The sequence below is a fragment of the Phyllopteryx taeniolatus genome, chromosome 15, assembly GCF_024500385.1.
Source record: "Phyllopteryx taeniolatus isolate TA_2022b chromosome 15, UOR_Ptae_1.2, whole genome shotgun sequence".
Lineage (NCBI taxonomy): Eukaryota > Metazoa > Chordata > Actinopteri > Syngnathiformes > Syngnathidae > Phyllopteryx > Phyllopteryx taeniolatus.
In genome coordinates this window covers 1,260,101-1,287,921 of record NC_084516.1, presented here as the reverse complement: position 1 = coordinate 1,287,921, position 27,821 = coordinate 1,260,101, and the positions used below count along the sequence as shown (strand labels likewise).

The window sequence follows — 27,821 nt, the reverse complement described above, 5'->3', positions numbered from 1 at the left end:
GGAGGGGCCGCTATGATAGTGTGGAGAGGAAAATGAAGAAATGGGAAATCTCTGCACCTGTTTCCACGGCAACCCAGCTCTGAAAAACACCAATGGGTTGCGACATTGGACACACACACTTCTGCAAAAACACCCTTGCAAGGACTACAACACACACACACACTTGTAGGACTACAACACAGACACACACTCACCTCTCCATCAAGACACTTGTAAGTAATACTCACACAAACACAAGACACACTTGGACTACAACACAAACACACGAGTGGAACACAAGCACCTCTACAACACGTGCACATTTGTCAGGACAACAACGCACACACCTTCAAAAAGACACGCACACCACTACAAGACCCACACTTACTTGTAAGGACTACAAAAACACATGACACGCACACAACCACAAGAAGACACACACGTATGGACTACAACACGAACACGCACCGCACACACTTTTAGTGACTAAACATACACTTGTAAAGACTAGACATCCAGCACGCACACACAAAGATTAACTGATGTGAACAAATGTATCTTTTTTTGTTTTATCTATATTTTTATTTGCGTCTCCGGAGAGTCAGTACCTTTCCAAGATGGCGGAGGTAAAAGACGCACGGCTAGTAGCTGAACGTTTCCCGGTGACGTCAGTAGGAGGGCGGGGCGCTGACGTCACGAATGCGTTCTCGCTTGTCATTGTGCAATGGTCTCTTTTCACTAAGTGAGCTCCGTGTCCTCGAGAGAAGAAGCTAATTGGCTCGCCCAGTTAGCGTAATTAAACGTGACGCCGGCCGGAAGTGTAACATCGCCCGGATTTAAATCACTTGGACTGCGCCGCCTGGCTCCTCCTTGTGGACAAAATGAGCCCCGAAAAGAGAGACTGTACGGTCAGCGTTAGCCGACTGCGACACAGCACGAGCTAGCTAGCCTGCTAAGCTAAGCTAGTTCGCCCAGGCGTCTGGATTCGGGACGTGGACGCGCGCGTACAGACAGGTAAGCGCCGTGGGAATGTAACGACGCGAGCACGGCGGCGTTTTGGGCTCCCGACGCACGCGCGCTCCCCTCACGCCGCGGTCGCGCGTACGCTTTCTTGCACGTAGCACGTAGTGCTCGTAACGCGAGCACGCACACCGGGGTCGCGAGTACGCACCAACGCACGCGCACACCGTGCAGGCAGGTAGGTGGAACAGAACATCGCGTGCGTGTGTCGTGCCGCGCGCGCACGCGCGCGGGGGAGCCGCGCCGCGTGCACGCCGCTTTGTTCCGTCGTGCAGCCGAAGCGAGGACGTGCGCGTGTGCACGTTGTGCATGTAGACGGTAACCGCGGCCATCACGCGCACGCGCAGGCACAGGTAACTAGGCTCCATAGCGTGCGCGTGCACACGTGTTCATTGTGTGACTGATCCACGTTGTCTGGGCTGGACGTGCGCGTGCACAGTAAACGTAAGCATCTGTGTGCGTGTGCAGCAGGTTCGTGTTGTTTTTGTGTGTCGGCGGTTTGCGGGAATTCTTTGTGTTGTTTTGCGTGATTCTTTGTTGTTGTGTGCTTGGGCATGCGGCACCTGTAGCGCCTTGTACGCGTGAGCGCGTGCGCGTGTGGAATAGTTTTTTTTTTTTTTGTTCTCAAATAGACTTTTGTGGGATCGTCTCCACGTGCACGGCCACTGACAATATTCCCTAATGTTGACGTCTAGTGAGATGTTCGTGTTATTGATTGCAGTGATGATAATGTACAGTCAAGCTTCTGTTTTCCTCTCTGAAAAGTGGAGCGCCACCTGCTGGTTAGGAGAGTCATCTCACATTTTTGTTATTTGTCAACATTGTGCCTTGTAAAAGCCCAACCCTTATTTAAAATCCCAACTCTTGGCATCAAAGCCCAATTTGTGTTGGCAGAAAGTTGCCATTTTCTGCCCTCATGGCCGAGTGGCGCCTTCTGATTGGGCAAGAGATCAGGTCCGGTGAACTCCCGTGGAACCAACATTCATTACATTTAAACCTATTAAAAGGCACAAACCTTTTAAACTATCTTTTAACCATTCTTTGTGCATGTTCTCTCTTTTGCTGTCAAAAAGTTAGAGACGATCATATAGGACTGGGGGAAAAAAATCAAATAACTCTGCTGAGTTGACTTAGAAAATAGGTCGACGCAGAATTTCTGCCTCGAAGCTCCGCCGGGAGCCCACCCATATAATATATTGTATTACTGAGCTGAATGGCAGTTAGCGTTTTTTGTTTTTTTTATATATACCTAAAATGGTCATCGCTAGCACGCTAATGCTAATCGCGAATGCTAACCTTTTACAAAGGCTGATTTTGTTGTCTCAAATTCTGTACAGTTTATACCATACACTCAGTACCAACATATGCAGCCCTCAAAAATGAGAATTAAAAAAAAAATCTGCAGGATAATTGATTCTAAAAAGATTTGATCGTGACAGCTCTACTATCATATAAAATCACTTTAAGAAAATGAAATATGACATCACTTTGATAGTTTACTGTAAAAATGACACATAAAACAAAAGACATTAAACATTGTCTATTTAAACACAGAATGTTCACCCAAACCAGGTAAGTCTGCTACCTTAATGAACCTTAATGCTAACATGTGATGTAAAATGCCATAGTTAGGCTAACAGAGCTTAGCATCGATGTTACAGTAATTATAAACCTTCAAACCGCTGCTACTTTAACAGAGCAGCAACACATACAAACAGCACATAGAACAATACTCAGCGGTATATATTCTCTCTGCTCCGTGGGAACAATGACCACACTGAAGCAGCGCAACTCTAAATTCGGACTTGCTTGTACAGTCGACTGTAAAAACTACTGACGCACGACTTTTTGGAGAGTACGAGTGCAAGTACTTGCATTTGATTTCTCGCCAATGCTTTATAATGCCATTACGTCTTGCAATTGTGATGAAAATGTGTTTTCTTTAAATCAAATGTTGTTCCAAAACACAAACGTTTCTAGGACATGGCACAGGTTTTCCTTATATACAACCCTTTTTAGAGTAACGTATCATTACCGACATTTTAACATCGAACTACAGCTTTTTCTACCAGTCTTGCCACACATTTCACCTCAATGTCGTCTGGAACACAAGGCATTTCAGTGACGTGATGTCTCTGTCCGAACTCCATGTAAGAGGAGCACAAAGATGAGAGGGGCAGAAGAGCTTAGAGTCAAGTAGCAATATGGATGTCGTGTTACAGCTTGACTTCACCCCACCATCGCGTAATTCCATTTACTGGACGTGCCACGCCGCAGCGCTTCGTCCGCCGCGACTTGCTGACGGGAATGTGGCTGACTTGCTATGTCCACATGGCTGACATGGCTCCTACGCCACCTGCCTCTAGGGCAACTATAAAGTGCTATAGGAGCGTTCTTTCCAGTCTGAGTCCGAGAATCAGAAACAATACTGATACTGGTGTTGAAATCTGTGCATCCCTCCTAAATTTACAGGAAGAAAATTAGTGTTGATAGTGAAACACTCTTCTTGTATGAGTGCCTCCTCATCTCACTTCTCTGCAATTCCTTTTGAAATCAACAAGCTAAATTTAGCTCCAAATCTCCCCTCGCCCAGGCACCCCTGGTCCCCCCGTGAGGCTGCGAGGAGGCGAGCGCTCGTCGTGTCCACGTACAATCGTACATGAAAGGCAGCGCGAGGGCGTCGTGTCGTTGAAGCTGCCGTTTATGGTGACTGTCAGGAGAAATAAGTGCCTGCCTGATTTGGCTTCCGCTTTGTGTTTGTTACTTTCAGGGGGGCTCCCCAGTCACCCCCATGTTCCTCCGATGAAACCCCTTAACTCCATGAAACGAGCCCCGCATCCCACTCCTCAAAGGTACACACACACACACACACACACACACACGTGAGGAGCCACAATCCTCATTTGGATCAGGAACACATTGTACACCTTCATTTCGGTAATGTTGTTGTTGAGATGTTACTGAACCTGCAAATGTTTTCTGATTTAACTTTGACTCTCTCCTTACGCGGCCACAAATCTTTTGTACAAAGGATCTTGCTAGCAAACAATTATTCGGCAGTGAAAACAGTGAGTTAAGTCAGTATTTGACTGTAAGAATAATTAAAAGCTGACTTAAGCGTTCTAATTTGTAGCTGATCCAGCGCTTTGTCTCGTTTTGATGCTCCAAGCCAGTCGGGGGCAGAGTGTCTCCGGGAAGGTAGTATTTATTGACCCATGAGGAGGAAGGAAGCATTAACTTGCCATTTGTGACTTTGGTTCTTAGCAGTTTTCAAAATAGGAGGTGTAAAGAGGTGACGAGCTGGTGGACGTAGCTTAGCGTTTAGCACCTAAAAAGCTAACTGCATACTAAATTACACAAAGTGTAAAGGCCTCTTTATACTCCTGCGACCGACAACGCCCGCTTTGCGTCACGTGACCGACGCATTGGTCCACGCGGCCCCTCTGCGTCACTTGATGTGCATACGGCAAAAAATGTTGCTGCGTGTAGAATGCCGCAGACATCATCACTCGTGATTGGTCCGTTTAAGTCACATGCTGTGATGACGTACTCGGCGTTCCTCTCGGTTCAGCATACCACCTACGCCGCCGCCTTCTTGATCGATTTTGCAACATAATTAATTTATTTTATCGGCCTTATTGGTATCGGCCAATAATTAGCATTTTATGCCGATCGGCTTTAATGTCATAATTCGCCGATTGATCGGCTCCGCAAAAGACATTTACTCGTGCAGAGTATATTTAAATCCAAAAGCGAGTTTATTTTTAACCTTGTCGCATGTCTTTTGGCGTAGTCCTGTAAATATCTGATGGCCAATAAAGTTATTTAAAAAAAAAAAACTTGTCGGCGGTGTGGAACAGACAACACGTCTGAGATAGACAACACATAGTCAGACTACAAGACAAATTTGCTCTTTCACGATTGCACTATGTCAGACTACTACAACAAAATCTTGTATTCCGATACCACCGCATCCCGTTTTTTACGATCATTGGGCTTTATTTTGTCAACTCGAATGCGACCAGATACACTCATTACCATGGCGTTGACAACAAGAGTGGAGCTCGCCGACTTTGTATTATAAGGACAAAAAGGGGGAAAATGTGTGTTGGTGGTCACCGGTGCTCGGGACAGGAGAGGACGTTCATTTAAGGCTCGCTTGAGGTATGTTCACGTAATTTTAAATACGATACGGCTCGCAAGCAGGCAACAAAACGTTATGTAGCCTAGCAAGCTAGTGCTAGCGCTAACGGTTGTACGTAAACATGCCGCCGTTCTGTGGAATCGTGCTCTAAAGTTTCGGTGTGGGTGAAGTCATTTAATTAAAATAAAGTAATTTAATTACAGTGACTTAGCACCCATTATTTCTGTCACGTTGTAATGTTGCTTTGACCTGACTGATACGAATCCACGATCTGACTCGAGCAGTGATTTCCAACCTTTATGGAGCCAAGGAACATATTTTACCATTGAAAAATCTCACGGCACACCAACAAACAAAAATGTCACAAAAAGAGGATACATTCATTACTGTATGTACTTCCTGCCATCGAATAGAAGACCATTCATTTGTTCGTCTGTCACTATGCCTCACTGGCATAAATAGATGAACAAAGATACATTATTTATTGTAAATATAATTTTGGGACCAATTAAGTACACAAGTATATACAGTAAATGAACAGGTCATCTAAATAGACACATTCCTCCATCTTGTGATCGGATCAGTGATCGGCCCCAAAAATCGTGATCGTGTAAAGCATACTAAAAATAGACGCGCACACGCAAGAATGAATAAATAAAAGTAGCGAACGGGATGTCGATCATTGTAACAGAGTAAAAGTATCGATCCTTCTTCACAGAAATACTCAAGTAAAAGTAAAAAGTACGGTGCATTTAAAGTACTCTGCCAAGTACAGTTTACTTTAATGTTACTTGAGTAAATGTAATGGAGTAAATGTAGCACGTTACTGCCCACCTCTGTAAAAAAAAAAAAAAAATAATATATATATATATATCACCCATAAGGAGGAAGAAAATGCTGTTAGTCACTTTGTTCCACAGTGAAATAAAAGTCTAAGGAAGCAACCAGTTGGTGGACGTAGCTTAGCATTTAGCAGCTATAGAGCTGAAGAAGAAGAAGAAGAAGAATTACCTTTTATTGTCATGAACACGCATGCATGCACACAAAATTTGTTCTCTGCATTTAACCCATCACAGTGAACACATACACGTTAGTGGAACACACTGAAGCAGGGGGCAGCTGAAGCGCCCGGGGATGCTAAACGGATGCTTATTGACACAATTATAATAAACATAGGATTAAAACATTGTTAATTGTTGCCGCGTCACGGTGATGTGCTTGTTTCCTGTTGAGGTTTGGAAGCAGGAAGTGTTTGACCTTAATCTCCTGTCAGTTTCTGTACAAACGGATCGTCACTGGCTACCGATTATTAATCAGTTAATCCATAACTGCACTTTAGCGCCGCTAAAGGGTAGAATATGATGTGGTGGTGTGAAGAAGCACTAATGCCCGCCGCCGGCTTCCTGGCCTTTTTTTTTTTTTTTTTTTTTTTACCTCTCCCTCCACAGCGGTGACGACGCCTTCCTCCATGAGCCAGTCTCCTGGCAACCAGTAGCCAATCAGCACCCGGGATCTCTCTCTGTAGTAACCACAGTGTGGGGCGTGACCAATCCCACGCACAGCCAGGTAACGTGACACACGCCGCCTGCTTCTTCAAATAGCAGAGGAAAAAAAAGCTGTAACATTTACTACTACAATATGCATTTTTACTGTACTCTAACCCAAGGTTGGCAAAATACAGCCCGTCGGCCACATACGGAGAAAGTAGTAGGAGTAGTAAACTACCAATGGAAGCTAATGTTGAAACTAACTTTTTGAAAGCTAATGTTTAAGCAAATGTCAGAAGCCAACATTGGTCTGTCTTAGCCCTAACATTCGAGATGAACTTAGAAGCTAACGGCAGAAGCTAGCATTGGAGGTGATGTTGGAAGCTAATTTATTATAATACAACATTAAATATTTTAAAAAATCATAATGACTTAATATTTTATTAATAAAATAAACCATTTTACATATTGTTATTGTTAGCTAGCTGACTTTCGAAGCTAAAGTTGAAGCAAAAATTGGAGGCAATGTTTGAAGCTAAGATTGGAAGCCAATGCAGAAGTTTGGAAGCTAGCGTTGAAACTAACATTGGAGGCAATGTTGGGAGGTAACACTGGAAGCTAACATTGCACGCTACCCTGGGTTTTCCTTAGCGCCAACATTAGTGGTAGCAATAGTAGCTAACTTCAGAAGCTAACATTAAAAGTGCGTGTCGAACGCTGAAGTTGGTCTTTCATAGCTCTAATGATAGAGGTAATGTTCGACAGCTAAGTTCAGAACCTAACATTGAACGTTAATAATGAAAGTTAACTTCAGAAGTAACTTTGGAAGCTAACATTAGAAGCTAACATTAGTCTTCATTAGCTCGTTAGGTACCAGCTTTAGAAGCTAACATTGACAGCTAACTTTGGAAGCTAACGGTAGAAGCAAAAGTTGAAGTTAATGTGAGAAGCTAACATTGTTCATTTTTCATATTTTGTTATAAAAATTAGGGCTGCTCGCACGGTGGTTTACCGGTTAGCACATCTGCCTCACAGTTCTGAGGACGGGGGTTCAATCCCCGGCCCCGCCTGTGTGGAGTTTGCATGTTAACCCCGTGCCTGCGGGGGTTTTCTGCGGGCACTCCGGTTTCCTCCCACATACCAAAAACATGCATGGTAGGTTGATTGAAGACTCTAAATTGCCCATAGGTGTGAATGTGAGTGCGAATGGTTGTTTGTTTCTATGTGCCCTCCGATTGGCTGGCGACCGGTTCAGGGTGTACCCCCGCCTCCGCCCGAAGATTGCTGGGATAGGCTCCAGCAGCCCGCGACCAGCGTGAGGATAAGCGGTAAAGAAAATGGATGGACATATTGTTTGTTGAAAAGTAGTGCAAGATTTTTCCTTAACACGAGGAATAACTGTAATTATCATTTTGACAATAATCATGTAGCTCCAATTAGAATGAACAATTTAAAATATTTTTTTAACTGAATCTGAACCTGTGTTTCCTGCGCAGGTGATCAGAGCGCCACCTATGGGTCCCGGAGACAGCACGGGCGGTCACATGATGCCCGGCGGCGGCGGCGGGCCCGGTATGTCCGGCGCCATGGGCCCGCAGTTCATGAGCCAGCAGGCGTACGGCGATGCCATGTCCAAAGGCTACGGCCAGCCGCTCATGTATGGACGCCCTAACGCGGCGTACAACCCCGTGGCGGCCTACGGCGGCAGGTACCGATTCCCCACAAAAAGTGGGGGTTCCCTGTAATGTGTGGGAGCACTATATTGCAAACAAAATTTGAAACTGGAAGCCTACTTTGGAAGAGAACATTGGAGACAACGTTGGAAGCTAACATTGGTCTTTCTTAGCTCTCATGATGGAGGTCCTGTTGGAAGCTGACTTCAGAAGCTAACTTTGGAAGTTAACATTGGAAGCGAACGTTGGGCTTCCTGACCTTAAACTTGAGCGGCAACGTTGGAAACTGAATTCTGAGGCTCACAATGAAAGCTACCATTGCATTGAAGCTGAAGTTGAAGCTAACTTTGGAGGCAACATTGGAAGCTAACATATGGAAGCCAATGTTGGAAGTTAACAGTGGAAGCTAATAGGGGTGTAACAATTCATTCATTTTTTTCGATGGATCAATTTGTATTCTTACAATCCAATTGGCTCTATCTGTCCTCAGCTAGTTAACGTTCTGGACGTGAATATATTGATTTAAATTGTTTTAAAAGGTTATCAATCGATTGTATTGGTACACAGAAATAACGCTTTGGATTTAAGCACGGCAAACTTTATATAGTTGTGTGTGTTTTTTTTTAGCACTTTTAATGGTAAAGATTTCACGATTACGTGTTCTTGTCTGCGACGTCACAGGGGATTATAGAATTGTAATTTTTTTTCAGCCGGTATTGAGTGGGCCGGTCTAAGAAGCAAACCGCATCTCCCATGATTTCCTGCAAAGTGCGCATGGGCTCATGGGAGATGAGCATGCACAGTAAAGGAAATATCACTGCGCATTGAGGAGAGCGCTGAACTTAAAAAGTTGAATGACCAGCAAAGCGTAACTCAGAAATATGGATGCATTTTGGTTTTGGAGTCATCAAAAACAATTGAGGGTAAAATATGACAGACATGCAAAAAACTGTTTTACTGACCGCGGTCGTCTACAAGTTGGGGAAGAAAAGTAATATGAGAACTTGAAGCCACCAAGTTAATGTACGATTACCGGGATCCAAGAAGCAAACGAGGCAAGCATCAATTTGTGAGACATTTCGAGGAAGATATCAACATGACGGGTACAAATGTCCATCTTGGACATATGCAGTATAACTCAATAGATAGTTGTACATCACAAGCTACTCAGAGCGACGTAATCGCTACTGGTTAGTAATAAATATGATTCGAACATTTGAGCATTAGGTATTTTGCTTTCAGTTACAGTAAGTGTGTTTATTCTTAAAATTTGTGTTTAATTAAATTATTCGGAAGTAGTAGGTAAACCTAGTGTTAATGCCACCTGAACAATCCACTGACTTGCTGATAATCAATCAATAATAGTAACAATTATCATTAATAGAATCAATATCATCCTTGAATCAAATCGCCAACCGCGAATTGTTATATGAATCAAATCATTGTTAAAACAAATCGTTACACCCGTAGAAGCTAACATTGGTCTTCGTTTGGTTCTAACATTAGAAGTCCCGTTGGAAGCTGACTGAAAACTGTCATTGAAAGGTAGCTTTGCAAGCTAACATTGGAAGCTAACATTAGTGGGATTGTTGGAAGCTCATGTTGAAGTGAACGTCAGAAGCTAATATTATTTAACGTTAGCCGTAATGTTGGAAGATTCCCCCCCCCCCCAAGAAGCTAACAATGGGCCTCATTCACTATTAAATGCGTAACCCTCGCTCTGCACACAAGTTGAGCATATATGCAAAGTTACCGTAGGAGTCATGACCCGTGCGTACCGGACAGTTTTCTTCGCACCACTTCGTGTATGTTAATGAATCCGAAATCATTCAAAATGACAAGCTTGTGCCCACGATCTGCAATCTGCATAAACCGCGCTCCTATTTCCCGATGAAAGGGCATCCGCTTAATGCATCTAGGCCAATACGTAGAGGTTTAAAGTTACGAGCGATGCCCCAAAACTTTCCTAATCTTTGTCCTACAAACCTCAATTCTAATGAATTTGGGACATTAAAACCTAAATAAAAACAGGATACAATGATTTGCAAATCCTTTTCAACCGATATTCAATTGAATACACTACAAAGATGTTCAAACTGATTACCATTATTCCTTTTTTTGGTTTGTTTGTTTTTGAGCCTGTCCCAGCTTTTTGGGAACGTGTTGCAGCCATCAAATTCTAAGTCCATGATTATTTGCTAAAAACAATCAAGTTTATCCGTTTGAACATGAAATATCTTGTCTTTGTACTGTATTCAATTACATATAGGTTGAACATGATTTGCAAATCATTGTATTCTGTTGTTATTTATGTTTAACACAACTTCATTGGAATTGGGGTTGTAATATAACCCGACTCCTCCTCCTCTTCGCAGTTACCCCGGTAACAGCGGCGGCATGGGTGTGCGCCCCTCCTCGGACTTCACCACCGCCGCCGCCGCCGCCGTGGCAGCCGCCACGGCCACGGCCACCGCCACCGCCACCGTGGCGGCCATCCAGGAGAAGCAGAACCAGGACATCAACTACGCTCAGGTACTCAAACGCTTGACAACCGGTTAGAAAAACCCTAACCCTTGTTTAAAACTCTGGGCTGGAAACCCTAACGCGAACTTGGAACCCTAATTGTTGTTTGAAATGGTTACCCAGTCTTGAAAACTTGATTTGAAAGATTGAAACCCTAACCCAGGCTTCAAGACCTCATTTTAAACCTAATTAACCCTTGCTAACAAATTGCTTGAAACCTTAATTTGAAAATTGAGCTTTTGTTTACAACCTAATCCAGGCTTGAAAGCCAAACTTTTGTTTGAAACCTTAAACTTTATTTTAAACCCTAACTTTCATCTGGAAACCGAATTTAAAACATCAACCCTCAATTTAAACCTTAATTTGAAACCGTAACCTGAAACCCTTTTTAAAACCTCCACCTTCGCTTGGAAGCCTAATTTGAAACCCTAACCCAGGCTTAAAACCCTCATATGAAACCCTAGCTCTTGTTTGAAACCCTTTGTTGAAACCCTACCCTTTGCTTTAAACCATCATTTGAATCCTCAACCTTTGTTTGATGCCCTAATAAAAAGCTTCAAACCGTAATTTGAAACACTAACCCTTGTTTTAAAACCCTCATGTGAAACCCCAACTTTTGTTAAAGTCCTATCCCTTTTCTAAAACCCCAATTTGAAACCATAATTGGAACCGCTAGCGTTTACCAATTTTGTCCAGGTTTGAAAGCCTAATTTCGAACCCTAACCTTGGCTTCAAAGCTTAATTGGAAACCTTAACCCTTGTTTAAAGCCCTAAACCCTTGAAACCCTAATGAAACACATGTCCTTACACTAAATCCAGACTTTAAACCCTAATGTGAAACCAAAGCACTTGTTGAAAGCCATAAACCTGGCTAAGTGAAAACCTAGTTTAAAACTCCAGCCCTTTTTTAAAACCCTAGGTCCTGGCTTGAAACCCTAACCTTTATTTGGAACCCTACCCCTTGTCTTAAAACTGTAACCGTGGTTTGAAACCTTCATCTGTGCTACAAATTCTAACGTTAAAACTCCAACCTTTGCTTCAACCTTGATCCAGGCTCTAACTGTAGCTCATTAAATCGCCACCAGAGGGCAGCATGGCCTCTCGCTATCCTACTTGACTGTTTCCTGTGTCCTTATAGATGGGCGGAGCCCCCTCGTACAGCCCCCAGTTCATGTCCCACGGCCCTCGTGGACCCCCGGCCATGCACCAAGGCGGTATGGTCTCAAGCAGGCCCGGACCACCGCCACCTTCTGGCGGGGGCTTGTACCCCCCGCACCCCGGAGCCACCCAGAAGATGCATGGAGGAGGAGGAAGTGGCGGGTATCCTGGTGCGACCCAGGGACTCAAACGCACCTTCCACTCTGAGGTGAAGACCCTACCTAACCCTTGGTTAAAAGCCCAATCCAGCCTTGAAACCCTAACGATTGTTTGAAACTGTAACTTTGGCTTCACACCCTCATTTGAAACCCCAACCTCTTTTATAACCCTGATACGAGCTTAAAAGCCTCATGCGGTACCCTCGACCTTGTTTAAAACCCTATTCCAAGTTTGAAACACTAATTTTGAAAGTGTAACATCAAACCATGATTGATAGCCTAACCCTTTTAAAAACCTAATACCAACCCTGCCTTGAAACTGTAACCTGGGTTTGAAATCCTAATTTTAGCCCTAACCCTTGTTGAAAGAGTGTGAAACCCTAACTTTAGCTTCAAACAGCAACTTTAAAGCTTAAAATAGGGTTTTGAGGGGTTTGAGTTTTGATATCTTAATTTGAACTCTTAAACCCAGATTGAAACCCCATTTGCAAACCTCAGCTCTTGTTTAAATCCCAAGTCCAGTTTTAAAACCTTAATTTGAACTCCTAGCCCCAGATTGGAACCCTAATTTGCAAGGCATCTCTTGAAATGGACTCTTATGGCATCGTAATGAACATCGTACAGTGCCAGACTATGTGATACATGTTGCCCACTCGACATCCTTTGCCGCCTGGTCGTCCTGGAAGGAGGGAAGGACGGTTCGCCCCCTCCCTCTTATCTGCACGCACTTCTCAAGGTTTCTTTCTTTTTCCTCCCAAATGGGGTTTTGAGGTTTTCCTTGTCTGATTGGGTGTTTTCGATTAGGGGATGTTGTCAATCTTTGCAACTGCGCGCCTGTGAAGCCCTTTGAGAGTCTTTTGTGATGATGGGATATACAAATAAACTTTACTAGACCCTAATTTTAACCCAAACCCTTTGTTAAAGCCTTAACCCAGGCATGATCCCCTTATTTGACACCCTTACTCAAACCCTAATTTCAAAACTCATCTTTTAGTTAAAACCCTAATCCAGTCTTGAAACCCCAAAGTCAGATTCCAACGCTAACCCTAAACCTGCTTGTTTTGACTTGTGACGGGCAGTTCGGCGGCGGCGGGATGTCGTCCATGCCGCCGTACCCTCAGCAGCCTCTGCAGTACCCCCCCGGCCCGCAGCAACGGTGCGCCCCCTCCCCCTCGTACCCGTCCGGCCGCATGCCCCCCATGAGCCAGTACGGCTCCGGCTCGCACAGCAACCCGCCGCCGTTCCCCCCCGGTGGCGGCCAGCCCAACCCGCCCCAGTACTACAAGGTAAACGCCCGCAAGCGGTCGCCATGATGATGATGATGATGATGATGATGATGATGGTCAGAACTCACCCAAGGCCCAAGCATCGAAGCAACAAAAGCAATTAGTCAACAAAGCCATTTTATTTGACACAAAAAAATGTAAATGTTTGGATTAATGTTTATTTTGAGCTGTTTTTTAAAATTAAAACTTTTGCATATTTTTATATGGTTTTAAAACGTCATTATTCAGCCATTTTGATTACATTGCTTCAAGTACGTCTGTTCAGTTAGTTATTTTATATATCTGTGATTTTATTTGTTCTTGTACTTTATTGTTGTTTCTGATATTGCAGTTTTTTTAGGACTTCATTATATTCACAATACCACTTAGTGCTTTATCACTTCCACTCTTCGTGTATTTATTTATTTATTTATTTATTTTGTCGCGTTTCTCCTGCTCATTAAATAAAGTTATTATTATTAGAATCACTCAAGGGAAACTTCAGCAATGAATTATGAATAATCAATAGTATTGGCGTAAATAAAGGGCCTCAAAATAAAATTTCTGGATGATTTGTGTTGTAATATGTTTTTTTTTTTTTTTTTTTGTCTCGTCTTCAGTCGGAAGTGTTTAATGGGCAGACAAGCCTGTCCCCTGCAGGCCCGGGAGGATATAGCGCCTTCACTCAGGCGGCATCCAGCGGGGTGAGTCACGCAAAATGCTAAATATTGAATGCTAAAAGATGAAGATCATTGATGCGCTTGTGCAGGGCTGGGCAATATGGCCTTAAAATAAAATCTGATATTTTTTCGCAAATTTCCAACTTCTGATTTTAAGTGATTCCCCCCGCCCTTTCACTTATAGTAAGACAAAATGACAATCACTTTATTCTGCTCAAATGTTGCTTTTTTCCCCCCTAATTTTGTTCTTTTCTTTATTTGTCCTGATACCAAACACGTGTAGGTAATGTTTGAAAAAGTTATTTATTTTTTCAAGCATTACCTTGCATCAACTTCCACAGAAGGAATAGAAATGAATGTTTGTTTTTTTCCCGTAAGTGATTGCAAGAAAAAAAGTGCTTCATTTGGGGAAAATATGACCCTTAAATTGAAATGTATGTCAACACGATAAAAAAAAATGACTGCTTTTTGCTACTTGCCGTTTATTGCGTGAGTGCTTTCCTCCGGCTCCTTTCTTGTCCTACGCCAAATAACTTGAAAATTATCCTGTTCGTGTTGTCTTTTCCTTATCGAGAATTATAGGTTGCAAACTGGTTGCGAGGAGGGTTGGAAAAATTGCTCCAAATACAACACTGACGACGCTTTTGTTAACGAGCTCCACTCAGACTGCGGTCATGTTGTCAGTGTAAGCAGTGCACGTCAGCGGGGATGCACTTTCAACGACAGAAGCCACTTCCACAAAAAACGATCCCCCTGACGGAGGGGGGGGGGGGGAATTGAAATAATTGATGACTTGCCCAGCCCTAAATCTACATTAGCATACATATGGAGTCTGCTCATTTAGGGGTTAAACACTCAATCTGTGTCTCAGCCGGGCCGAGGCGGAGGGATGCCCGGGTACCCCAGCTCCCCCATGGGCGGCAATCCCACACCTCCCATGACTCCCGGCACCTCTGTGCCGCCTTACCTCTCCCCGGGTCAGGACACCAAGCCCCCCTACATGCCCCCTGACGTCAAAAGCAACATGGGCAGCCCGCCGCCCGCCACAGGTGAGACGTCACGCCGTTACCGCACACCCGCGTGTCTGCATACGCGTCAACTTGATTTATTGTCAAGCGCACACAACAACAACATGCGTCTTTGTATTAATGTGATGTTTCTTCCTCCTCAAGGTAACCCGAGCGACGACCTTCGCCTGACCTTCCCAGTGCGGGATGGCGTAGTGTTGGAGCCTTTCAGACTGGAGCACAACTTGGCCGTCAGCAACCACGCCTTCCAGCTTCGAGACTCCGTCTACAAAACGCTCATGATGAGGTGAACTCTGGCCGGACGTTCGCTAGAAATACAAACTCACCTGTGCTAAGTCCCGCGTGGTGGGAATTTGTCGTGTTTGCAAATAATCACGGACTCTCTCTAATTACGATGCGATACGATTCACACCAATTACAATGAAAAACGATTCACTCCAATGGCGGATTCATTCTAATTGAGATGCGACACGATGCGATTCACTTCAATTAAGATGCAATTCGATTCACTGCAATGTTCATACTAATTGAGATGCAACACGAGTCACTCTAATTACGATGCAAAGCGATTAATTGCAACGTGTTCATTCTAATAGAGATGCGACACGACCCAATTCACTCCAATTACGATCAAAACGATTCGCAGCAATGGCGGTTTTATTCTAATTGAGATGCGACACGATACGATTCACTTCAATTAAGATGTAAAAACGATTAATTGCAATGATGAGGTGACATAGGGCGATACGATGATACAATTCACTTCAATTAAGATGATTCACTCCAATTACAATGCGATACAATATGATTCGTTCCAATTGTGATGTGAGAAAATATGATTCGCTCCAATTATGATATGATTGCGATATGATTCATTCCAGTAACGATGCTCTCCATTTATGATACACAACGATTAATTCCTATTATAATACCATTCACTTTGTGATACAATTCTCTCAAATTACGGTACAATATAATTGATTCATTTCGGTAACTACAGCATACAATACACTCCGATTCGTAATTCAGCTCTTTGTTCACTCTGTGAGTGAGTACTTAAATAAATTTTGGTTTCTGCGTACTTTATAGCAGCTTGGCATATTTGCGAGAGTTTGGCCAATTGTCAAGCACGAGTGGCCGATTCTGGCATTTGACTTCCTCTCTGAGTGTTGTGCTGTGTCGTTGCCCTCCGCAGGCCAGATCTGGAGCTGCAGTTCAAGTGCTACCACCACGAGGACCGGCAGATGAACACCAACTGGCCCGCTTCGGTGCAGGTGAGCGTCAACGCCACGCCCTTGTCCATCGAGCGCGGCGACAACAAGACCTCCCACAAGGCTTTGTACCTCAAGCAAGTGTGCCAGCCCGGACGCAACACGGTCCAGATCACCGTCACCGCCTGCTGCTGCGTAAGTTGGACGTAGTCTTGTCACCAAAACAGAATTAGGATTTGCATACAGTTACTATACCTGCATAAAGTGTCTCCATACAGATACTGAAATGATATCATCGGAAAAACCTAAAACTGCGGTAAATGCAGTGGAATAGGGCTGTCACGATCGAATATTTTTACAATCGATTATTCCAGCAAGTAATCGTGTGCTCCCCAAAAAAAAATTAAAAAAAAAAATTTATCTGAATACTCAATTACGCTAAAGTTTTTAGTCGGATACTCGAATACTAAAATGTTGGATAGCTGTAGCCCAAATAGGGAAGTAACATGTTTTTCTAATTTAGAGATGTCAGCGTCGAAAGCAAACACGGTGAAGCAGCATTTGGCTGGAAAAGTCAAGTCTATGTTTTTAAGTCCAGCTTAAAAACTATCCTATTTTTCCTCCCTGCTTAAAATTGAGCATTTTAAAGCATTTTCGTTAAAAAAAATATCTTTCTTGCTCTGTATTTTAGTAAGCTCTTTTATTTTTTCTGTACTTTGTTTTGAAATGCTTTTAATCCTGTAAAGCACATCGAGTTACCTCGTGTGTGAAATGCGCTACATAAATAAATGTTCCTTGCCTTGCCTTACATAGCTTCTAAACTAACTGTCAGATATAAGCTTTACCATAGTATGCAGAGTTCCTATATTTGGGCGCATCTTCTACAATTTACGTTCCATTTCCAGTGTTGCGCGGGGCCGCCTGTGTATCACGTGGCGTTTGTCTCCCCAGTCGCACCTGTTCGTGCTGCAGCTGGTCCATCGGCCCTCCGTCAGGTCGGTGCTGCAGGGGCTCATGAAGAAGAGGCTGCTGCCCGCAGAACACTGCATCACCAAGAGTGAGACCACGCGCACTCGTGCTGCAATCAACATGTTTAAATCATTCACTCTGTAGTTATGGATGATTGACATACAAATTAAAAGTTTCGCCAACTCTTTTAAAACTATGACTTGAGATTTTTAAAAATACTGCTTTTATTCATATTTTTGGGGGTGTTTTTTATAACTAGACAAGTGTGGCATTTTCTAGAATGTTATTACAAGCACAGTTGAACTATGTTTTGCTATTTTTAATTTTAAAAAACTATGCAGACGAAAAAGTAGCACAATACTTGCTTTCGTGTTTATGTTGAAAAAATTTGCCTTTCGTACGAACTTTACGTATATTTTCTTATTGTGTAAACATTTGAGTGTTGAAATTAGTCTTACTGCCACCTACAGGAAGGAGGATAAAATTCGCTCCCATTATGTTTCGATTCACTCAACTCCAATATGATTTCCTCCATTAAAAAAAGTTGTTTATACTCTTGCTAGAGTGTGTTCATCAACACAAGTCAAATTTTCATGCACTTATGTGTGAAAAAAAATAAATTGAATGTAAATATTTTGTTATCCATCCATTTGTCGTACATCTCAGTATTGAATTGAAATTTTAGCTTTGGCCTACAGGTTCACAATTTTCAGTACTGCCACCTACAGGACAGGAGGATACAATTTACTCCAGGTTCATGCCAATTACATGAAAAAATAATTATTTCCTTTTTATGTGTTTAACCACAGATTAGCATTAGTAACAACCTGAACTTACCGTTATAAACGGCACGTCGTATACATCATGAGCTGTAGCCGTATGTTACATGACCGATAATAACGGATGATGTCATCGTTATTTCAGTCAAGAGAAACTTCAGCAGCGGCACCATCCCCGGGACCCCCGGGCTAAACGGAGAGGACGGCGTGGAGCAAACGGCCATCAAAGTGTCGCTCAAGTGTCCGATCACCTTCCGACGCATCCAGCTGCCGGCGCGTGGACACGACTGCCGCCACATACAGGTTCGGACGGGCAGAAAGCGCTCGGAGGGCTCCGTGCAAGCACACGCGAAGCTCTTGTCACAAGCAATGTCTCGATGGTTTTGCTTTGCTGTCACTCGCTGAAGCAGTATTTCATTGGACAGTGGTACAGCGGTGACAGTGCCCCAACGTTCGGCCGTCGTTTTGCTTTTGAATTATTGAGATACGGGCGCTGTATGGTGGCAGTGGACACAACTCACTTCAGAGCAAGCAATATTTTGACAGAGAACTTTTTTTTTTTTTTTTTTTTTTTTTGAAAGAGGTTTCAAGCTGTTTCTTGCCACTCCTGGTTGAAGTTTACGGTCACAGTAAACACAAAACAATGAGAATTACACATTGTTTATTTCAAAGAACAATGCTTTGGTTTAGCAAAGTCCACTTCGCTTAATGCTAACAAACAATGCAAATCGCCATAGACAGGCGACGCATATAACAATACTCTCAGTCATATATTATTTATCCTCTGCAAAGAATGACCAATACTACTGCAAAGTACAAGACAAATGCGTCCTTTCACGATAGCACTATGTCAGACTACTGCCATAAAATCTTGCCTAATCTCGGTAAGCCACTGGCGGCACTCCACATTTATTCCGATAGCACTGTATCCCGTCTTTTACGATTACTGAGCTTTATCTTGTCAAATCAAACACTGTCGGAAAACGTGTTACCGTTCAGCGCGGCTGGATGCACTTGTTACCATGGCGACAATAACAACAATGGATCGCGCCAATGTATTGTATTGTGTTGGGGGTAAAAAAGAACAAAAAGAGGAAAACGTACGGTGGTCGCCACCAGTGCTTGGGAGAGGACGTTCGTTCAAGGATTGCTTGAGGTATGTTCACGTGCTTTGAATACGATACAGCTCACAAGCTGGCAACACAATGTTAAGTTGCCTAGCAAGCTAGTGCTAGCACTAACGTTTGTACGAAAACATGCCAGCGTTCTGTCCAATCATGCTGTGAAGCTTCGGTAAACATCGGTTCGTCTGTGTGAATAAATGTTGACAACAGCAAGCACGGGAGGCGATGCACCGGTCACAATACGCTATCGTTTTGCTCGACGTGGAGGTGCGCTGTCGGAGAGTTGTCGTTGATATGTCACACTACACGGAAGATAACCAAAATATCAAACGTGCTAAACTCGCATTACTGAGGAGCTGCGACCTGGCCGTGAATATTCTCCATATGCCTGTATTATACTGCCCCCAGGTGGCCAAGGCACAAACACCACAAAGCAGCACCTTCTCCATTGAATTGAAGAGAAAAATATCGCAATTCCAGACACATTTGTTACAATGCATTTTTTAATATAAAAAGTGAATTGAAAAAAAAAAAACACACTCCACTTCTCTTTGTAGTGTTTCGACCTGGAGTCGTACTTGCAGCTCAACTGTGAGAGAGGAACGTGGAGATGTCCCGTCTGCAAGTAGGTGCCCATGGAACATGATGAAGAGCATCAGGGTTTTTCCTGTCTCAAATGGAGATAGAGATGGCACCATTGTGAATGTTATCATGTGCATGTGTGTGCGTGCATATGCCACGCCCCCTGCTGGCTCACGTTGCAAAATTTATGTTATTTATTGTTCTTTTAACGTGTTTTTCTTAAATCGTTTATAAAAATCCTTAATTTATGTAGTTTTTACAAAACGTCAAGTGATCTATTAACTAAAACGTATTCCTTACAGACTCAAACAGCTCTAAAAATTGAAATCTGTCGTTTTTTTTCCTTTTTTGTAAAAAGTTTTCAATACTTTTTTTTAAGAAAAAATAAACATGACTTTAATCTCATAAATGCTTAAAATCTGAGTAATCTTGTAATGTTTTCTCCTAAAATTAAATTTTATTTATTTTTATTTTTTTTACTTCTTCCAACAAAAATATTACACTTTTCAAGAGAAATATGAAAAAATACTACTTTAATCTCATAAAAGTACTCAAAACCTGAGTAATCTACTAACATTTCTTAAAAAAAAATAAAAAAAATTCATGAAAAGTCGTTTTTAAGAAAAAAAAGAATACAACTTTAATCTCAAAGTACTCAGAACCCAAGTATTTTTTTTTATTTTTCAAGAAAAAGGAACATTTTTAAGAAACAAATACTTTAATCTCAGTGCTCAAAAAGACAGTAAACTAGTAACATTTTCTCAAAAAAATTTACTTTTTCAAGAAAAAAAAATCTAGTAATGTTTTCTCAGAAAAATAATTCCAAAAAAAGACTGAAAAACATCTTTAAAAAATATTTAACAAAATCTGTTTTTTCGTAAAAAGATGTTTGTGTTATCCTAGAAACATCCAATACTCTTAAAAAAAACAAACAAAACAAAAAATATATATATTTTTGTTTTATTCTGGAAAAAGGGATAGCAGGTGAGGCTAACCTGCTAAAATCCCTTAAATTTGCAGGAAGAAAGCAAACTCGTCAGTTCTCTTCTTGGTGAACGTTTTTAGTACGACTTCCCTTTCGCTGTGGCGTAATAGCGCAATTGCAGTTAAAATGACATCCTAACTTAGTGCAACACCGGTCTAACAGTTCTCACAACGTCAGAGGTTTTAAAGTCTGAGGCGGCCCGAATTTAGGTAGAGGTGGCAGGAAAAACCTTGACTGATGATGATGATGATGTAACAAAGTGCGTGCTGTCGTTCCAGTAAGACTGCGCTGCTGGAGGGACTGGAAGTGGACCAGTACATGTTGGGGATCCTGGTCTACATCCAGAAGTAAGTCCACGTCTCTCTCCAGAACCGCCGCTTTCCCGACGGCGCGCTTATTTCCGACGTCCGTCCGCCAGTTCCGACTACGAGGAGATCACCATCGACCCGCTGTGCGGCTGGCGGCCGGTGCCCGTCAAGCCCGACCTGCACGTGAAGGAGGAGCCCGACGGGCCGGCGCTGAAACGCTGTCGCACCGTCAGCCCGAGTCACATGGTGCTGCCCAACGTCATGGAAATGATCGCCGCGCTGGGACCCGCCTCCTCGCCGTACGCTGCCGGCGGGCCGCCGGCGGGGGGCGGCAGGGGCAGCCCCGACTACAACAGGCCTGGTGAGAGAGCAAAAAAGACTGGCTTTTCTTTTGCCAAAAAATGACATTTCTCCTCTTCTTTATTCACACTTTTTTGGAACTCAAGTTCCTCAAAAGGTACTTAAAAAAAAAAGTCAGATAATGTTGTCACTATAATGCTTTTTTCTTAAAGAGTAGAAAATCTCTTAAAACGTTTTTGTTCAAAATGTTTGTGGGGGGAGAAATATACTTAAAAATATGACTTTAATCTAAAAAAAAAAATCCTTCATTTACTTTTTTTATATAAATAGTTGAGAAATCTTGTAAATATAATATTTCTTCCTTAAACACCCAAAAATATTTTAAGAAAATGGCAATTAAAAAAAAAAAAAAAAAACTATTGTCAAAAAAATTTTCTTGAGAAATGTTTACTTTTTTCTCATTGAGCCCAATGTAGAGGATAAAATACTGACACAGCTAATTTGAGCATACATAAATACAATATACATTTAACGATTAAAAATTCAATATCGTCTTGAAAAATTCATATTGTTGAATATTTTTCAAAACAAAATGCTTGCTTATACTTGCGTATAGAAATGTTTATTTTTTTTTATTTTCTAAAAGAAATATAACTAATCTCATAAAAAAAATCTTTCGTTTACATTGTTTTTAGATAAAGTCGAGTAACCTATTAACTCAAATATTTTTATTTTTAAAGACTCAAAAATCAAATTGTACATTTTCTGAAAAAAACATTTCGGAAAAAAAAACGTTTCTAAAATAACTTTTTTTGGTCAAAGATGAATCATGTTCATGTCATGTTTTTTTCTTGAACCAAATTATTTTTTTTTAATGGAAAAAATGGTTTGTCATCCCGGAAAAGTTCATTATTCTCGTTAAAAAAAGGTTTTGATTTTATTCTGCAGGAATATGACTAATCTCATAAAAATACTTGTCTATTATAACACTGTATTTTTTAGCACTTCTTTATGAAAAAGTCGAGTAATATTCCAGCTTTGGAAAATGACGGTATTTTTTGCCATTTGCAATTTATTTTCGTAATATTGATCTTTTTTCCTCTCGGAAAAAGAAATGTGTGTGTACGTGCGTGGTGCTGTAAGAACGCAGATGGACAAAAGAATCTTTCAAGCGGAGTGGCACGAGGCATCCTTTGACTGGACGTGACCCGGAAGACTTTTGTTGAGACTTTTGTTGCTGTTTTTCCTCAGGGAGTCGAGGCTTTGCCAGCCAATCGGCTTTCCCCGAATTCCCCAACACTCCCGGCACGCCCACCCTAGGGGAGTACCCTTCCTCCGGCCCGCCGCTGTCCTACCAGGCCGAGCAGGTGAGACGGAAGAAGTGCGGCGTGGATGTTGATGCCTCGGGGCGGCGCTGGCGTCTTCCTTCTTATCGCTTGAAAGAGCAGACGGCGCTTGACGTTATGTAACCGCGCCGTTTTACCGCCAGTGTGACAGACACGTTCTTACATGCCGCTTGTATAACGTCCTCTAATTATGAGTTTCAAGAAATTCACACCCAGAACAGTCAAATTGAAAACAGATTTAAAAGTGTGTTGTTACGGCTGTTTGTTTACAATGGCCGCCCATTTATAATGAGAAATTGTCAGCCAAGCAACAAACGATTCCTAGGAAACAAATTACTGTGAAGCCCTTCTCAAAAAGATTTGCCCCCCCGCCCCCCCCCCATGCTCTAAACAAATTTCAATACATTCAAACACATTGGAATTTACTTAGAGACACTTTTAAAGTTTGCTGCTGACATTCTGTGACTATCAAACAACATCAGTTTGAGAAAATGAAAAGAAGACAAAAGTATGCTACAGTATCTTAATGCTAACATACAATGCCAAATGCCATACACAGGTTAACTGAAATTAACTGTTAAATTACTTTTTGTACCAAAATGCCGAGTTCCGGTGCGTACCCTTCAAAATAAAAGGCTACAAGGCTTGCACATATAAACCATTTGACGTGATGAAACGGTCCCAAATAACCATTTTAAAAATGCTATATTTAACTTTTAGCGAAGCAATCAATGAATATGAAGTCAATTGGGTTAGTTCCACACACATTGCCTTAGTTCATCGGTTTGATAGTGATCCTGGTCATAAAGAACCCCCGAGTCAAATGTTCATTTTAGCCTATGCTGTGTGCTGCTAAGAAAATAGATGTTCCTAATTTGGACAGCCTTTATTTAAACCACGCAAACCGTTTTCACCCAGCCCCCTAAAAGAATCTGAAATCGAAATAAGGAACCGGAATCGCTCCAATTCAAACGATGCCCCACCCTCGCTATGTGGGGATGACAAATATTACTGAAGATGCGTTGGGGACCTTCTCTGCCTCTAGCTTTTAATTGAAATCTTGCTGTAATGTAATAAGTTCTATTATTTTGAAACAGTTAGACTACTATTACATTTTCAAGATGGGCAGGTGCGCAACTCCAAAGTCAGACTTGCCTGTTGACTGCAAAAACCTCGAAAAAGCAATTGCTTGAAAACCCGCACTCGACCGCACAAGTCCTGGATGGCTGAAACACGATCTCGCGGGGGTTGACTGCATTTGGAGTGAATTGAACAGCCGCCTGTCTATTCCTGCTGCCTCATCGAGAGCCCCTAAGCGAGCTTTCATCGGCGTCCGTCGACTTGCGGATTGTCGCGCGCAGCTGCCGGCCAACTGTCGCGCTCCTTCCTTCATCCCCCTTTGCGTTTCTCTTTCCGCCCGTTTGCCAGGCGCCGCACCCGCCCCACAATGCCTTGCTCCCGCAGCACGCCGGCCAGAGCCTCGGCGACGAGAGGAGCGGCGTCGCCTCCCACAACGCGCGGCCGCACGCCGAGGGCTCCTTCGCCCTGGGAGCCCCCCCGGGAGGGGCCGGAGGGGAGGCGGCGGATCACTCGCTAGATGTGAGCCCTTTGATTTGATTCCGTTCAACTAAATGCGTATTGCAAGTCAACTCAATTGGATTTGTCGAGCACTTGTTACAAATCGTTGACTAGCAACACTAACAAACAGTGGTACCCTCACGGAAGAGTTGTTCCAGTTACGAGACGTCGCTTGGTTGATTTTTTTTGCTTTGTGTTGCAGGCCAAAATTTGAAGTGACCAAAAAGGTGGAGCAATTAAGGTACTGTGATGCCCTCACAGGTGGGCGAGGACAGTCAAACACACAAATGCAAAATGAAAACACTCCAAAAGAGCTGCCGTAGGCCACAAACCCCAATTTTGGAGGCATATTTTTGATCAAGAAAATAGTACTAAATTGTATTAAACCTTGGGGTGGGACTTTAACACATGAATTATGACAAATTAATTATAAAAAAAAATGAAAAATTAACACCTTTCAGTCGTCGTTTGTGTCCTGAACGAGGCTAACCCTTTGATGACTTCCCGCTACAGCGATGACACTGACGCACACGTCAGCGCTTGGATGCCAAAAAGGAGGAGTTGGATGAAACGGCGTCGCTAGGACTGATGGGAGGCAAACAAAAAAAATTGAAATCAAATAATTGATCAAGTCCCAGCCTTAATTAAAACCATTTTAAAAAAGTGTGTTTTTATCAAGTGCAATCAATATACTGTACGTACCGGAGTATTCGTGTGTGGGATGTGTGCCATAAAGGGGCGTGGCCTCGCGAGCGGCGTCAGCCGTGAGTGTCCGGGTGTGAGCTGTGGTCACCAGCAGCTCCTTGCCAGTGTTGTCATTTTGTGTTTGTGTTTGACTGTTTGTCTCGTCAACTGAGGCTCTCCTTGCCCACATGCCAGGGCATCGCAGTACTGTCATTGTTCCATTTTTCTTTACTTCACATTTGAGTTACGTATTAGAAAATATTATAAAAATGTGACTTTTAACCATGGGGGAAAAATATGACTAATAAAAATAAGACATTGTATTTTTCTCAAAGCAATAATTTTTGTGTCAGGTATATATATTACTTAAAAAAAAAATAACTACTACTATTCTTGGGGGGGGGGGGGGAATGAGAAAAATCCAAGAAATTACAACCCCAATTCCAATGAAGTTTAGACGTTGTGTTAAACATAAATAAAAACAGAATACAATGATTTGCAAATCGTGTTCAACCTATATTTAATTGAATACAGTACAAAGACAAGATAGTTAATGTTCAAACTGATCAACTTGATTGTTTTAAGCAAATAATCATGAACTTAGAATTTGATGGCTGCAACACATTCCAAAAAAGCTGGGACAGGTGGCAAAAAAGAGTGAGGAAGTTGAGGAATGCTCATGAAACACGTGTTTGGAACATCCCACAGGTGAACAGGCTCATTGGGAACAGGTGGGCGCCATGATTGGGTAGAAAAGGAGCTTCCCTGAATTCACAAGTCATTCACAAGCAAAGATGGGGCGAGGTTCACCTCTTTGGGAACAAGTGCGTGAGAAAATAGTCCCAACAGTTTAAGGACAATGTTCCTCAACGGGCAATTGCAAGGAATTTAGGGATTTCATCATCTACGGTCCATAATGTCATCAAAAGGTTCAGAGAATCTGGAGAAATCGCTGCATGTAAGCGGCAAGGCCGAAAACCGACATTGAATGCCCGTGACCTTCGATCCCTCGGGTGGCCCTGCATCAAAAACCGACATCAGTGTGTAAAGGATATCACCGCATGGCTCAGGAACACTTCAGAAAACCAATGTCAGTAAATACAATTCAGCGCTACGTCCGTAAGTGCAACTTGAAACTATACTATGCAAAGCAAAAGCCATTTATCAACAACACCCAGAAACGCCGCCGGCTTCTCTGGGCCGAGCTCATCTAAGATGGACCGACGCAAAGTGGAAAAGTGTTCTGTGGTCCAACGAGTCAGCATTTCAAATAGTTTTTGGAAATTGTGGACGTCGTGACCTCCGGGCCAAAGTGGAAAAGAACCATCCGGACTGTTATGGACGCAAAGTTCAAAAGCCAGCATCTGTGATGGTATGGCGCTGTGTTAGTGCCAATGGCATGGCTAACTTACACATCTGTGAATGCACCATTAATGCTGAAAGGTACATGCAGGTTTTGGAGAAAATACGCTGCCATCCAAGCGACGGCTTTTTCACGGACGCTCCTGCTTATTTTAGCAAGACAGTGCCAAACCACGTTCTGCACGTGTTACAACAGCGTGGCTTCGTAGTAAAAGAGTGCGGGTACTAGACTGGCCTGCCTGCAGTCCAGACCTGTCTCCCGTTGAAAATGTGTGGCGCATTATGAAGTGTAAAATACGACAACGGAGACCCCGGACTGTTGCACAGCTGAAGCTGTACATCGAGCGAGAATGGGAAAGAATTCCACCTACCAAGCTTCAACAATTAGTGTCCTCAGTTGCCAAACGTTTATTGAATGTTGTTCAAAGAAAAGGTGAAGTAACACAGTGGTAAACATGACCCTGTCCCAGCTTTTTGGAACGTGTTGCAGACATAAAATTCTAAGTTCATGATTATTTGCTAAAAACAATCAAGTTGATCAGTTTGAACATGAAATATCTTTTCTTTGTAGTGTATTCAATTAAATATAGGTGGAACATGATTTGCAAATCATTGCATTCTGTTTTTATTTATGTTTAACACGTCCCAACTTCATTGGAATTGGGGTTGTATTTTATATATATATATATATATATGTGTGTAAGTCCACGTTCTCTTCTTCCAACTGAAATTTTGAAATTTTGGCTCGGAACAAAATTGACCAAGTGATACTAGTAACTGTAAAAACTTGAGGGTAGCGCGGTATTTGGCTATTGTACAGCTTGATTGATGTACTGCATTTGTGTGTGTGTGTGTGTGTGTGCGTGTGTGTGTGTGCGTGTGTGACTTTTCCCAACTAGCTTCTGCCCGAGCTGACCAACCCGGACGAGCTGCTGTCCTACTTGGGTCCGCCCGATCTGCCCAGCAACAGCAGCGACGACCTTCTGGCACTCTTTGAGAACAACTGAGCGCCTTTCACCTCCTCCTCCTCCTCCTCTTCTTTCTCTTTCTCCTCCTTTTCTTCCTCCTCCTTTTTCTTCTCCACTTCTTTCTCCTCCTCCTCCTCCTCCTTCCTGCTCCTTCTACTTCCTCTTCCTGCCCCTCCTCCTCCTCCTCAATCCGTCACTCAATTCATTTTTGTGTAACCGGGGACGACTGCAGTCGGTGCTCGCTGGGAAATGACGAGGAAGCGTTAAAATTTGTCCAAATTGGTGTCATTTGTCCGCACTAGTAGGACAATTCAGCGCACTAGTAGAACAACTGTCATACTACACTGACAAAAATACACACTTCATTTTGGGTTACACATGATTAAAATGGGGTAAACATCATTTTCCCTCTTTTCCTGGAAAATAATCAAATAATAAATGTTGTTTTAACACTTTTGAATCATTTGTTCCACTGAGGTCAATTCAAATGATATTTTTTTCAGTCTTATA

The 27,821-nt window shown here is 42.7% G+C and overlaps 1 protein-coding gene across 7 annotated transcripts; it reads left to right on the top strand.

Annotated features, from left to right (window-relative positions):
* The first annotated feature begins 664 nt into the window (after nucleotides 1–664).
* zmiz2 (zinc finger, MIZ-type containing 2) lies at nucleotides 665–27,771 on the top strand. 7 transcript variants are annotated; one of them, XM_061747444.1, is made up of 20 exons: nucleotides 666–993; nucleotides 3,770–3,851; nucleotides 6,592–6,709; nucleotides 8,127–8,338; nucleotides 10,679–10,835; nucleotides 11,965–12,192; nucleotides 13,222–13,428; nucleotides 14,028–14,111; nucleotides 14,959–15,136; nucleotides 15,260–15,401; nucleotides 16,311–16,521; nucleotides 17,278–17,383; nucleotides 18,220–18,377; nucleotides 19,756–19,823; nucleotides 21,044–21,112; nucleotides 21,184–21,434; nucleotides 22,625–22,740; nucleotides 24,148–24,318; nucleotides 24,500–24,538; nucleotides 27,243–27,771. In XM_061747444.1, the coding sequence occupies exons 2-19, from the start codon at nucleotides 3,802–3,804 to the stop codon at nucleotides 24,509–24,511; spliced, it is 2,538 nt and encodes an 845-aa protein (XP_061603428.1). In that variant the 5' UTR covers nucleotides 666–993; nucleotides 3,770–3,801; the 3' UTR covers nucleotides 24,512–24,538; nucleotides 27,243–27,771. The 7 variants fall into 7 exon arrangements, with proteins under 7 accessions (XP_061603431.1, XP_061603428.1, XP_061603430.1 ...); XM_061747446.1 differs by lacking the exon at nucleotides 27,243–27,771 and adding an exon at nucleotides 24,811–27,211; XM_061747440.1 differs by lacking the exon at nucleotides 24,500–24,538 and having other exon boundaries at nucleotides 668–993.
* The last annotated feature ends 50 nt before the right edge of the window (nucleotides 27,772–27,821 follow it).